At 43.2% G+C, this 14091-nt stretch overlaps 1 protein-coding gene across 1 annotated transcript in view; it reads left to right on the plus strand.

Moving 5' to 3' along the window:
- Positions 1 to 14091, plus strand: part of SFMBT2 (Scm like with four mbt domains 2) — a gene marked incomplete at both ends in the record, with an annotated part of 93664 nt that overhangs the window by 50358 nt on the left and 29215 nt on the right. Inside the window, 4 exons of the mRNA XM_084285847.1 lie at positions 6047 to 6148; positions 6809 to 6956; positions 12019 to 12101; positions 13768 to 13894. Of these exons, the coding sequence (XP_084141973.1) occupies positions 6047 to 6148; positions 6809 to 6956; positions 12019 to 12101; positions 13768 to 13894 (460 nt within the window). The remainder of the gene's footprint in view (positions 1 to 6046; positions 6149 to 6808; positions 6957 to 12018; positions 12102 to 13767; positions 13895 to 14091) is intronic.

Consider the following 14091-nt stretch of genomic DNA (forward strand, 5'->3'; position numbering starts at 1 on the left):
AAGGGTCTATTTGGCAGTACCGTGTGAAAGTCAGGATAGGAAAAGAAGTGCTGGAGGGAGTTCAAGCAAAGCAGATGGGTTGAGTAGGAACCAGGTCCCTCAACCTGCTGCCTTCTTTGTCCTCCTAGCTGCACGTTTAGCACACATGGTTTTCTTTCTCCATTACATACCAGAGGTCTCTTGGGACTGTGAGAGGTTAGTAAAAGGCCTGATCTGTTTTACTTACTGCATCCAAGTTCAGTGTGGAGGAGTTCGTTCATGAAGACCTGACCTCCACCTCCCATGTCCTTGGCCATGGCAGTGTTTGCCACTGAGAAGACCCAATGTGCACCTGCAACCAGTCTGTTCTCATGCAGGGGATGAGTGTACCATCCGTCTTCAGATGGATGATTTTTCCCAGAAAAAATAAAAGTCAGCTCTGTCCCAAAGCTGTTTTGTGAGAAGGATGCAACCCACAGTGTGCATTGAACTTGTTCTGATCCTCTCTTTTCCGACAAATTCCCACTGATTTCTCAATAGCAATTACTGCTATATTACTGAGGGTAGATTCCATCCAAGCAAGTGCCTGTGAGGACTCTGCCCCTCTTACTTAGAGGTGTGAAAAGAGCCAGTGATGGTTCCATTTTGAGCATGCAGGTGAGCGTTCCCACCTGTGACATGGGAACCATGCATATGACACAAAGATTTGCTAGCAAGCACCAGAAATGGTGTGGTGATGCTGAATGCATTAATTCTGCTGTAAGACATTTGAAAAAATGAAAAAAGTGGATGCCTATCTGTCTCTTTTACCTCTGCCACCCGTGCTTCCACCGCCCAGGCAAATCAAAGCATGCACTGTGTAGGAGGGGATCTTTGCCCTAATGCCATCTGCAGCAGGCCGAGCCATACGGAGAAGGTGTATTTGGATTTAGCCTGGCTACTCTGCAACGTTGCTGTTTCTATGGTAACTATTTTTATTCAAAAAGAGAAGCTTAAAATCTGTAGGGCTAAATTCAGTCCTAGGCAGAAGCATCTGTGGTTTTTAAGGGGCCCTTTGGTAGGTGCGGGTGGTAGCGGCTGCCACGCTGAGGGTCACAGAGCCTCCAAATCCTCCTTCCCATCACCCTTTCTTCTTCATCCTACCCGATGTCTCTCCAGGCTGGTCTTCCTACCACCGCACTCATCCAAATGAGGGACAATTTGCTCCTGTTGTGTGTTACTGGGGGATCTCTGTGTCCCTGCAGAGAGCGTGTCTTCAGGGAAAATTGCTCCATGTTCAGCAAAGGAAGTTGATGAATCGCAAACAAGACTGATTCATCTGCAAATAATGCAAAGGGTTGCAGTTGAGAGGGTTTCTTTCTTTATATTATTTTTTTTCTCAATTAAAAAACAAATGCCAGATTCCCGTAGAGGCAGTTTAACCACTGCTATTGCTGTGCGTGTGACTGGTTACCACACATGAGCTTTGTGATTAAAATTAGGCCATTAGAAGCAGCCAGTATCTTGGAGAATTAGGGAAAACACTGGGGGAAGCAATTTCTTTCAAAACAAAAGCTGAAATAAATAATATGTTTCCAGTCGTACCAGATGGAGCCTGCTTCTTCTATGCCCTTAGTAGGGGAAAGCAGGAGAGAGGTGATTGAAGGGAATACCGTTTCACACTATTGCATCTGGTGAGGATGAAAGGAGGCTCAGGTCAATCATACGTTAATTGTTTGCTGTTTCAGCCTCTCAACTTTGCAACTTTTCAATGTTCAGGCTTAGTTCTGAGTTCTCATAATTGGTGTGAATGTGACTATCCTGAACTAAAAGAACCCTGCATTTGGGGGTATTTGAAAATGAGCCTTTTCCCCTTATCTGTATACTGTGTAAGCTGTTGGGTTTAAAACGAGATGAGTCCAGTGTTTTATGGTGAGGAGGATGGACTAAGAAGGAGCATTTCAGAACCAGAAGGAGACACCTTTCTTTGGGTTTGTGGACACAGCTAGCAGAACCAGCCCATAGCATGGCTTCCCTAAATGTCACAGGCAAAAGCAGCTTAGCCAAGGCCCACTGCTCTCTGCTTTGCCCAGTGGAGCGTAAAAAGACCCGAGCCCCAGTCTTTTATAGCCAGAATACTGCTGTGATGTGGACAAACTTGAGTTTACTTACACTTAAATGATGTTTGTGTACTAGAAATACTCAGAAGCCAGGTTTAGCAAGGTATGTTGGCACCAGAAAGGGCAAATAGCTATGGTGATTTTGCAGTATATATTTCTGAGTTCAAGACCAATGCTTAGTGGAAGTCAGTGAGTACTCTTTAGGACTTAAGCATATCACCCACACAGGTGCATCCCTAAAGCCTGTCCATATCCTCGAGTCTCAATACCTTTGTAAATCTGTTTGGGGGCTTCTTTTGGAATGACATTTAGGCTCCCAAGTCACCCTCACATTTTTGAAACCTGCACTGCCTGTGTCTCATTAGCTATGAAGGAGAAAGTCAGGCAGTTCTCTCAGCACCTCAAGAAGAGGATTGGGAATTAGGAGCCTGGTTCTTCTCCCAGCCCAATTGCTGACTTCTTGTTTGACCTTCAGCTGTTCCAGCATTCAGCCTTGCAGATGGATGACGGGAAGCAGTGCTTGTTGCACTGAGCTTTCGCAAAGATGTTTTTGTGGAAAGGTTGCAGTAAAATGTATTTTAAGAAGATGCAGATAATGATGCAAATGAGTGTTGAAGTAAAGCTGACTTTCAGGTGGCCTGGAAGGTTGCAGCTCATGCCCACTGCAAATTTTGCAAGCTCACACTGTTCTCAAATGGCAAGAGTGGGGCTGAATTGAATTGCTTCGTGGGCTTTGCAGTGAGAGCTGTGACAACCCTGGCTTTGCCGATGGGTTTGGGCTGTAAGTGATGGACGTTTGTTCAATGGAAGGTTCTGCAATTTTCCATTCATTGCTTGTAAGTGCCATTGTGGGCTGTAATCCATCATGTTAGAGATGGTGACCCTTTGAATGAGCAACTCTGGTGCTCGTTCCACGTTAATTCATTGTACTTTCCTTGGTGTGATTTTTGCTTTGCTGTAGGGGATTTCTCAGCGTTAGTGTGGCTTGTCAGGCTAGCTTTCTTGACTGCTTACCAGCAGTGAGGGCTGGGAGGTTACTTCTATTGCCCCTTAGACAGGTTAGCTGCTTGTGTAAATCTGTGTGGTCAGTGGGGTTGTTTCTGGGAAGCATTGCCTCCCAGCAGGAGTAGAGGTTCACCATGCACGGGGCTATAAAATGGTCCAGCTGGCTTATTCGACTCCATTGCAAAGCAAATTGAAACTTGCTTGAAGTAGTTGCTAGAAATTAATGTCTGGTGACATCCTCATAGGCAGTTTTTGAATGCCATGGACAGTTGTAAAGGGTTGGTTTCTGCCACCCAGAAACATTTCAGGCACTGCTTTTGCTCTGCTGCAGGGTCTGGGGACGAGCCAGGGGAAGGTCTCACCCCTTTGGTTCTCTTCTTGCAGCTGCTTTTATTTAACGGGCGTCTTCCCTGTCAGTGTGAATAATGGGAAGAGAGCGCAGTTCATTATCCACTGTATCACTTTGAGTCTAATACTAATTAAAAGCTTTGCCTTCACTTCTGTAAAACCTATTCTTAGAAATTATGTAAATTAATTGGAGTTTTGAAGAGGAGCATATGCCAAATCCTAAGTAATTCCCTGCTGGCTGAGACAACTCCAGCACTGGAACCAGAAAACGGCATTGGGATCTTTTTTCTTTTTGTGGCAGCAAAAATCTAAGGCTCTTTCGGTAAATTTTGATGCTTCCCTTTAACAAATATGTGAAAGAGATCAAATATCCAGACCCTGACCAGAGAGGTACAATACAAAGGTTTTTTTCTCCATGAAAGCTTTTCCATCTCAAAAATGACATTTAACACAGACAAGCTTTTTGCTTCCACAGCCCTTCTCGAAACAAATGTACATTCCTGCTTCAAAGAGAATTTTCTGCCTTAAAAAGGAGACATACCTAAGATCCCACGATTTCCCTTTGGGTTTATTCTTGCTATTAATTTAATGGGAAAGATGTTTACATGCCCCACTGAATGAGAAGGGAGATTTGATTCTAAGATACATAGCACATGGACAAAAGGGGATGTGCTTTTGAAGTAAAACAAATAGCTTTAAATGTTATTAACTTCATGATTTTTCCTACTTAATTATTTTTCCCCTTCGAAAAAGGCCAGAGTAAAAAAGAAGGAGCAGAACCAAAGAAACTGATTCAAATAAAAATGAGAAGCAATATGGTTTTAAGTATTTTGGTCTCAATCAACAAATCACTTACAAAGTTGATGAAACTACTTGCATGTTTAAAGATAAACATGATTAAGTAGTTTGGTGGATCTGGGCTTATTATGTAGTGAAGCCGGATGCAAGCGTGAATTGAATCCTGTATCTTTTGATGGGAAGATGCTGCAGTGTAAGCTTGCTTCCAGATGCACGTTTTGTGCAGTTGCCTTTTCTTTACAACCCTCACCCCAAGGATTAAGGGTGTGGATCCTCGTGTAGGGAAGGAGTCATCCCTCCAGTCCAAGTGCTTTCTGCCTTTGGAGATCTGAAGTTCACTGCCAGTGAGGTCTGATTTTTGCAGCCATCATCTTTTCCCAGCTGAAGTATTTTTGGTAGTAAAAATGGCAATTTCGATAACCCATCCGACTGATGCATCCCTCAAACTGTGCAACATCTATGTACAAGGAACCAAATTCTCTTCCCTGAATCAGCCTTTTATTCAGTGAAACGGTCACATTGTAAAACTGCCAGAAATGGGTCTCCTGGCTTGCTGGGACTCCAGTGATGCAGAAGCAACTGCCAGCAATTGCAAGTACAGCTGATGCTGTGCTGCAGGACACTCGAACTCCTAAATGTCTGCTCCTTTCTCAGCCATTATTCCATCTTGGTGCTTTGGACCATTATTGCTAAATCTTCCTCAGTTTCCCTGTAAGTACATACTTCCCCTGCTGTGAAGCTAAAGTCATTGAGATACTTTTTTTTGGACTGCTTTTTGGTTCTCACATAAAAGGCACCATAACATTGCAAAGCTAGGTGGGATAAAAACAACTATTCCTTTAGCCTTAGTAGGATCTTGTAAAACCCCTTATCTCTAATGGCACCAGGAATGTACAATCCCAAAATAGAGGTTGTTAAGTCTGCAAACGAGTACAGTTCTTGGGAAGGAAAGATCAACGACATACAACTCCAGATCAATAAAAAATCATTTTAGAACAAGAGTACATGTAGCAATGAATGTAGGTGGGAATGACACTGCTAAGCACTTTATTAGGTAGCTTTCTGCATGTATTTTTGAGTTCAGCGTGTGTGTGTGCATGTTTTAAATGTAACAGCTTTGCCTTTTATGCATGTTTTGGCTGAAACACAGATTGTTAAGAAATACTGTAGGACACTTTTGTTAAATGAACACAAAATGTGATCATTACTTTGATATTAGGATGCCAGTGTATATGCCTATTAGACAAAGGTCATGAGTGATTGAGTAATTTGATAGATGTAACACTAAACTGGTGGCAAATCAGGGAGTCGAACCTGGGTTGTTCCTGGGCTTTGGGACTGCATCCTGCTGATGCCCCAAAGCTGTTGTGTGCAGCCTTTGGGGCACAGGCAGGTTTGATCCCAGGTGAAGGTGTTCTGATGGGCATGTACCTGAGCACAGCTCTGTGTTTTCCCACCACCATGTTCTCTCATTGCCCAACTTTTGGGTCCAAGCTCAGTGTCTGCACTTTTCTGCCTTGGGTCTGGTTGGAGAAATGACCTTTCCTCTTATGGTACATGGAAACCAGCACAGGTCTGTATTTGGTGCCCTGCAGGAGCCAGGCATCCCCCAGGGTGAATTAGGGCCATCTTGGGCTGCTTCCACCCATAGGTCGACCAGGAGCACCCAGCTGGATTTGGGGGGCAGGTAATCTGGTAATCAGCTGAGTAACAGAACCCACACAGAGACATTTCAAATAGATTTCCAGAAGTATTGGCCCCTCCTTGGTGGATGGTGCTGACACACTGCCTGTTCCTCCTCCCTGTTCTTTCCCCAGGACCATGCTGATTTGCGAAGCCACTTCTTCACCGTGGGGATGAAGCTGGAGGCGGTGAATATGAGGGAGCCATTTCATATCTGTCCTGCATCAGTGACCAAGGTGAGCTCCTGGCAAGGATGGCTGGGAAGAGCCTGATTGTGAACATTCTGACTGATTTCCACCATATTTAGAAAAAAACAGGAATTTATTTATTTATTTATTTTGATTTCCTGAAGGACACGTTAAGAAGCGTGTTTAAAAGTCATCTGAATATTTTCCTTCTTCATGAATTGTTTCAGTTGCACCAGCATCACTAGGTGACTATATATACACTTAGATCTGACTGGGATGAAGATGTCCATCTACCGCTTTCATGCAGAAATAGGGAATCTCTCTTTTATCCCTGTCTTCTCTCCATGCATGCATATTTTCCCTGCACATCTGGGAAATCCTTTGAAATAAAACAGCTGGACAGTCAGGGTATCCGGGTATTTAATTCACACTCTCAAAGCAAGAGAGGGGAAGGCCATGGAGTCTCCAGGGTTGCCTCCATTCCCTGCTTAGCTATGGGCACACAGAATGACCTTGGATGATGGAGCTGTCCTTTGCCTCAGTTTACCTATCTGTAAAACTCAAGCCTTGATCTCTTTGGCAGAAACACTTTTATAACAAGTGTTAGGTGACTGGGGGTTATTTTCAGGAGCAGTTTGATTCCAGTTTGTTTCAGTGTTTGCAACAAATTTAACATCTGATTTTGTTTCCTTCTTTTTCTTCCCTTAGGTTTTTAACAATCATTATTTACAAGTGACCATTGATGACGTGAGACCTGAACCCAGCAAAATCTCAATGCTTTGCCATGCAGATTCTTTAGGGATCTTGCCAATACAGTGGTGCCTTAAAAACGGAGTCAATCTCACACCTCCCAAGGGTTTGTATTCCTTCTCGATGATTTGCAGCTTTCCTCTTAAGGAAGCTAGCCTCCTCTTACTGCCTTTTAAAACAGCATCATGTTAAGCATCTCCAGCCAGAGCATCTCTGTTGAGTCACTGGGGCCGTTCTGGCTTATAACAGCCTGTGAACATCTCTGCAAACGTGTCTTGTTGATAGATTGATGTCCATGTGCTTTGAATTCTGAAGCAAGCTGCACTGAAGCCTAGGAAATTCCTGTAAAATGCATCGTGCTGCTGCTTTGTGTGTGCAGAGCGCAAGAGGAGCATTAAAAGCCGTATTATGTTAGAGACAAACCAGGCAGCTCCACTACAGTATCCCCCTAGGTGCAATGCTGAGATGAAGCAAAGCTCCTAAATCTAAATATCTCCTGTATTGAAATCACCTTGTGCCTCACCAGTAAGCTCATAACTGCCTGCCAGGAGTGTGTAGACATTTCTTTAGCTGTCTCAAAAAAATCCAGGCGAGCACAGATTCAGCGCAGTCCTCAGATCAGAACTAGGAGAAACAGCCTCCAACTGTGCTATTTCCCAACTTTGTAGCAGTGCAGTTAATTACTTCCAATTTCAGACAACCACCTGCAGTGCTTTAGCAATATTTATTCACTTGCAAAATGCATTGGCTCTCTGGAATTTTGGATTTTTGAAGCTGGTCAGGGTGTTGAACTTTTGCCAAAAAATGGCATTGCTTGGGAGAAAAAGAAATGCTTCAAAAAAAAAAATCCTATGAAGTAGTGTACATGTATATTTGTCTTCATTTGGGGAAATTATGTGTGTATACATATATATATACACACATACAAATATGCTTCTGCTAATCCCAAGCAAGTGAAGGGTTATTCCCTGTCAGATTCAGAGTCCACTTACATAGATCGTAACTTGAAATTCTCACCAAAGTCCTGGAGCCCTGTGCGTACAGCTGTATATGGTGTATCTATGATTAATTTGTTGCTTTTACTGAAATAAATGTACTCTGTGGATGCTTTATCTCCCTCCTGCTTAAATTTCAGTGTAATGACAATACCTGTGTAAGTGCTCCCTGGCCAGAAAAGTTGCTAAAAATGGAAGTAAATTCAGTGTTTTCTTGTTTTGTTTTGTATGGATTTGATTATTTTTTTTCCATCACAAATTCACATGCAGCTTCCCCTAGGCCAGCTAATTAACTTAAGTAAACAGTAGACCAGACATTTCTCTTTAAAAGGTCATGGCCTAATAATTTCCAGTCCATGCTGGTACAAAGCCTGTCTGAGGTGGTGTATTATGGGTCAGGTGTATGTGCATTCTCTTTTAGACACCAATGTATTTAGAAGTGTCTGTAGCATCTTTCTACCTGTCCTAACGTATTTCTCAACTTGGTCAGTAAAGTCTAAGCAGAAAGGGAAGCATTTGGTGTGATGTCCAATGATTAGGGTCTATCTGGGATGAGAAAGTGTAGAAAGTCCTTCTTTTCTGTTGTCAGATCAGAGATCATGGAGAGAAGCTATTAAAAGAAGTATACAGCAAATGGTATATAGATGCACAAAATATGTGTTTTCTTCTAGTGTGAATGAGGACTGCATGCCCAAAATACATCTTAGGACTTACAGTGTCAAAAAACTCTTCCATTAGCAAACACGCACTTCAAGTTACTAAAATCTGAGTAGGCATTGGAGTGCTTGCTGAAAAAGACAACCAAAGAACAAAAAAAAAATGCAGATGGAAAGTTTGAGGTCTTCTCTGAGAAAAAAAAATATCAGCTTTGGATAAAGAAGTAATCAGAGCTGATATGAGAAGGCTGCAACACTGCTCTCGAGTTGGTCTGTAGAAGGACGAGGGAATCCCACCATTTCCACTCAAACCACTGAATGGTTCTACCTGCTCTGGGACATCCAGAATTACCTTTTTTTAAATTTTATTTTATTAATGCGGATTTGACAGTTCTTCTGCTTGGCAGTGTTGAGAAAATTTAGCGTTGTCTAAGTGGCTCTCCTTGTTGAAAGGCATAAAAAATTCCCATGGAGCAGCAGATGACAAGGGAAAACCACAAAAGTCTTTTTCCTCCTGGTGGGAAGTGTCATTGCTGTATTCTGGGCTTGTTCATTTGGGTTTATTTATGGTTGACAGGGAGGCTCTCTGATTTTAAAATTAACTGATTTAACTTCATCAGAACAGTGTGGCAGGTTGGGATATTTGGGTTCAGAGTCCTTTATTTCTTTAATATCTGTTCTTTTGCTTTTTTGCCTGTCAGGCCTGTGTTGAAACCAAACATGTAGTAGATGAGTCATGAACAGGAGGTGCAAACATTTGCTACTAGAAACAGAGAGCAGTATTTTCCTGTACAGTGCCAAAAATGAATACCCATTTACTGCTGGTGTATAAACATTGAACAAGCACTGTTTATATTTATTGGAGCTGGATTTATAGACCACTTCCCTTTAGAGTGGCAACCATTGTTCCTTTTTATGAGCTATTAAGAGGGGGAAAAACACTGCAGTAGCACTCTTAGTTATGAGGCTTACTAAGGAAATACCATTTCCAAAACCTCCATTACATTTGTATTGTTACATTTATTTCTGATTAAACTGCTGAAAGTCAAGATTGCAGTCGCAATGACGTTGTACATGTTTAGGGGGCAGTAGGTGAATCATTGAAGCCAAGCTTTGAACGTTATTATGTGGGCTGAGCCTTAAAGGATAACAGTATGGGGATGCCATGTGCTAATGAGGGCAGGCACACATTTACCTTACATCATGAGGCTCTGTGAAGAGGTCCAGGTTTGGCTGAAGGTTATTCTTGTGTGTGGTCCTCTTGGAGCAGTCCTCGTTGGGCTGCTGAAGTGAGTTATAGCAAACTGCCCTCCTGGGTTTTGTTCCAACTGAAGTCTCCAGCAAAGGGTTTTGCAGAGATTTGCGTAGCGTATGACCAAGCCAACAGGTTGTATGTGACAACTGTAAGGTTTTTATACCCTGCTGAAACCCTGTCAGCGTGTCAGTGCGAAACCCTTTCCCATCCATTCTGTCAAAATTAAGAGTCAAAAGCTGTTCATGAGGGGTTTTAATCAGAGACATGAGAACATGCAGGGTGTGGGCAGGTTTTTGGGTCCCTGGGAGCATCATGGGGTGAGCCTGGTATTACTTAGTATGGATAACTGCACTGTGGCTGTCTCCATCCAAGTCCATCATCATAACTGCCTTTGGAGTCAATGAAGTGTGAAAGGGACTTTTGCAGAGTGATTTTGCTCCTCCTGAGGGAGGACAGACAGATCACCTCTAGATCTGCCTACTTCTCCATCGACTCTTCAAGGAGCCCCAGGATGACAGACACAGCTCTAGGCACTGGCTCTGCCAACATTTGTATGTGATCAAATGAATCCTTTCTGATAGGATGTGTGCTTCTCCTCCTGTTTCCCATTTCATTTTATGAAGCTGAAAAGTATCTGGCAAGCAAATAACTAGAGAGGAAAAAGGAGGTGGAAAAGCAGCAGTAAGAAAACACTTGTAGGAATTGGTTGTTAATGTATGTGAAAACAATACAAGGAGTTTTTTCATAGGAAAAAATGAAGATTCTCTGTAAGTGATGGCCCTTTTATACTTCCCTGTGCGTGTTTATTTCTAGCTTTCCTATCATTATTGTGTTTTACTATTGTGTGTTCCTGTCCCACTGAGACAGGCATCTTAGGACCCTTTCTGCTCCAGGCTTTATCTCATTAATTTGTTTGTTAGGAATGCAGTCATTAAGTTTAGAAGCTCCTCTTGTCCCAGATACTTGCATCTTAGCAGGATGCTTGGGACTTCATTTTCAAAGTTTTTAAATCCTTTTTTTGGATCTGGGTGATGGATAAGTGACTACAACTCAGTATTCCAGTCCTTTCTTGCCTACAAAAAAAATCACAATTTTCACTGTCATAAATGATTCATTCCCATCTGATCTTGAGTGTCCCTTTTTGACTGTCAATGAAAAAGACATTAAGGGATGTTCTGTAAGATTGAGTCCAGGATGAAATGCCAGACAGGGAGATTAAGGGGAGAATTTGGCCTTTAGATGACTCCTGAAACTTTCCAGTGAGAGTAGTTCTGCAATAATGTTATTACAGCATCATCCCAGAGCCCTGGACAGGGTTAGCACTTGGTGATAAGAAACACCGTAAAAACTTAGGCTTAGAAAGAGATTAAAATTAATCAAGCAAACAACAAAACAAAGCAACCAAAAAAAAAAAAAAAAAAAAGACTTCTCTTTCCCAGGAATTTATTGCCTGAACAGCCACAAAGAAGTATGGATGAGTAGAGATTTTGTCTCTCCGTGATGGGATTGTTTGAGAGCTGCCTCTGTAAATCCCTGTCCCTTCCATTTTTCCCTAGAACCAGAAGCTGGAAGGATCATCTGATTGCTGAGACTTTAGGAATTGGGAATTCTGGGTTCATTTTCCTGCTGTGCTTCAGGTTCTTGTATGACTTTGGGTAACATGCTGACTGCAGTGGGATTCAGCTCATGTATGCTGAGCTGCTGGCAAGTCAGTCGTGTAGGGTACATCCATACCAATGGAGAGAGAGGAGGGTTTATCTCGTGGTATGAGACGGGATGGATCAGCTTCTGTTTCTGCTGGCTCACTTCTTGTTGACTGCTGAGGGACCCTTGTTGTCTCTGTTGTCCACAGCTCCATCTTTCAGATACCTAAAGGAAGGAGAAAGAGGTCCATGGCTAGCCCCACATGGAAAGCAGAGACAGTAGCACTTCTTGGTAGCTACAGGTTTATTAAAGCCTGAGAGATAGTCACTGGAAAGGGAAAATAAGGAAAATAAGGAAAATGTATATGTTTTATTGCTTTTTAATAAAGACATGAAGTTTTCAAAGGGAAATGCAGAAATGGGTGCTGGAGGAGTGCTGGCGTTGCCCTCAGGATGTATGAATGGGCATTCAGGGAGCTCTGCTGGTCCTGCACGTTTCACTGAGACATGGTGGGATGCTGAAATGCAAAAGGTTGTCTGCTCAGCACCCAGTTTGTGCTCTCCCTCTGACATGAAGCGGTGGCTGATAGCACTTTTTTTCTGTCTTGTTGTCCTGCAGGTTACTCTGGCCAGGACTTTGACTGGGCCGATTACCAGAAGCAGTGCGGAGCGGAGGCGGCGCCTCACCAGTGCTTCAGAAACGTAAGCTCTCTTTTTTCCTCTGTGTTGCTCCTGCCAAACCACATAAAACACGATTGCTTCCACGGGAAAACTGCAGCAAGACTCTGGGAGGTCCCCCAAGAGTCTGTCATAGGAAGGAAGCCAGAAAAGTGTTTCAGGTCTGTCTCTAACAGAGAAAAAAATGATTTTACTCTTGTCCTGACCTGATTCAGTGAGATTCCCTGCTCTTCATCTCTCCCAGAAGCAAAGCGGAGGCAGTCCCACATCACACCACCCATGTTACTGCATGGCACATGGGGGCTGTGAAGTGGCCTTCCTCATCGATAGTAGCCCAAGCCTGGCCTGGAATAAACCTTTGATGGTGAACTGATGGCTTGAAAACTTCTTATAGAGGAATTCAGAAGACCTGTGCCACCAACAGAGTTTGAGTTGGGAATAAAATCAGAGTTAGGTCTTCTTTGCCCCATTTATTGTACCTTCCTGTGCAAAACCCTCTGCCTCAGAGGACTTCAAGTGAAGATTTTTGAAAGTGCAGAGGAAAGGTGGGCAGTGCTGCTTCGCACTGATACAGTGGAAAATCTTCACTTCTGCAAGCACTCTCCCTTTTCTTTTTATCTCCTTCCTTTTTCTCAAGTAATAGATCTGTGCTCTCAACACCAGCAGCCTTGAAAATAGCCTCTGTGTAATATTCTCCAAAGATTAAATCAGGACTAAGCACTATTTTTTCTCCTTATTTTTTTTCCTTTTTTTTTTTTTTTTCAAAGAAACATTAATCAGATGAACACATCTGTTATTCTTTCACTCTTGATAACAAAGTTCTCTACAGAGAGAAGCAATCTTACTGTTGTCGCTTGGGCTACCTCCCTGCCAGGTTGGTCCATTTGTTTTGTGTCTGTGAGCAGCTCTTTGATAGAAGCCTTTTTTGCAGGCACATCTCCCACCTAGTGCAGCCAGACGTGGTGCTGGAAGTGGGTATGCTGTAGCTGTTTCCCCAGGGGGGATGTTTAACAAGGAGAGGCAGTTATGAAATAGATTGACATGACCAAATGCTTAGTAAAATAAACTCCCAGCTAACTGTTTTGCCATTGATCCTGTATAAATTAGCCTCCAGCACTGAGCTGCAGTGAAAGGAGGCAGTGTGATGATAAATGAGGTTTCCTTGTTAGGCAACATAACGAGCATTTAAACAAACTCACCCTGCTTTTCTGCAGTCCTGGCCAGGTCTGGTTTTTGCAGCGTGAGGCTGATCTGTGCTCTGGGCAAGGCTTGGGACAGTCCAAGCAACTCTTGAGTTAAGCAAAGGGAGAGGGGACCATGGAAGGGACAGAGTTGCATTCTCACAAGCTTGTGACCCCGTGTTTTCCTTCTGACTGACTTGGGGACCATTGCAGCCACCTCTGGCCTGGCTTTGCTGGTGTGGATTAACATCCTTCCGGTCTCAGAGAGTTAGAGATTGGTGTAAACCATGAATTGCATTGCTCCCTGATTCGTCACCATCATTGACGTTTTCATAGGCATTTCCAGGGTAGCTCCATTTTAAACCCTGATTCCTTTGGGTTCTTCAGTGTCTCCTGCACTTAGAGCAAAAAGCAGAAGGTGCTAATGCTATGCTTCCCAGCAGACTGTCTATTTAAAGTCATTCAGTGCTGCAATGCCATGTTCCAGTGTTGGTCCTTGACTCTTTCAGACATCCTTCAGTCGTGGTTTTACAAAGAATATGAAGCTGGAGGCAGTGAACCCCAGGAACCCTGCAGAGATATGCGTTGCCTCGATCACCTCAGTTAAAGGACGGTTAATGTGGCTTCACCTTGAAGGTACGTGCTGTAAAGGCTTCTTGTATTTGCGTGGCTCACTCAAACCCTCCCTGTTTTGTCCTTTATCCTCTGCCCAATATTGCTTTCTTCGGCCTTGCCTTTTTATACACTTTAACCAGTAATATAAGTTTTTGAGAATTGTCTTCCCCTGCTCTCTCCAGGATGGAGCTACAAGACCTTCCACCCTCCCAGCCACA

Source organism: Netta rufina (assembly GCF_964035555.1).
Source record: "Netta rufina genome assembly, chromosome: 1".
Classification (NCBI taxonomy): Eukaryota; Metazoa; Chordata; class Aves; order Anseriformes; family Anatidae; genus Netta; species Netta rufina.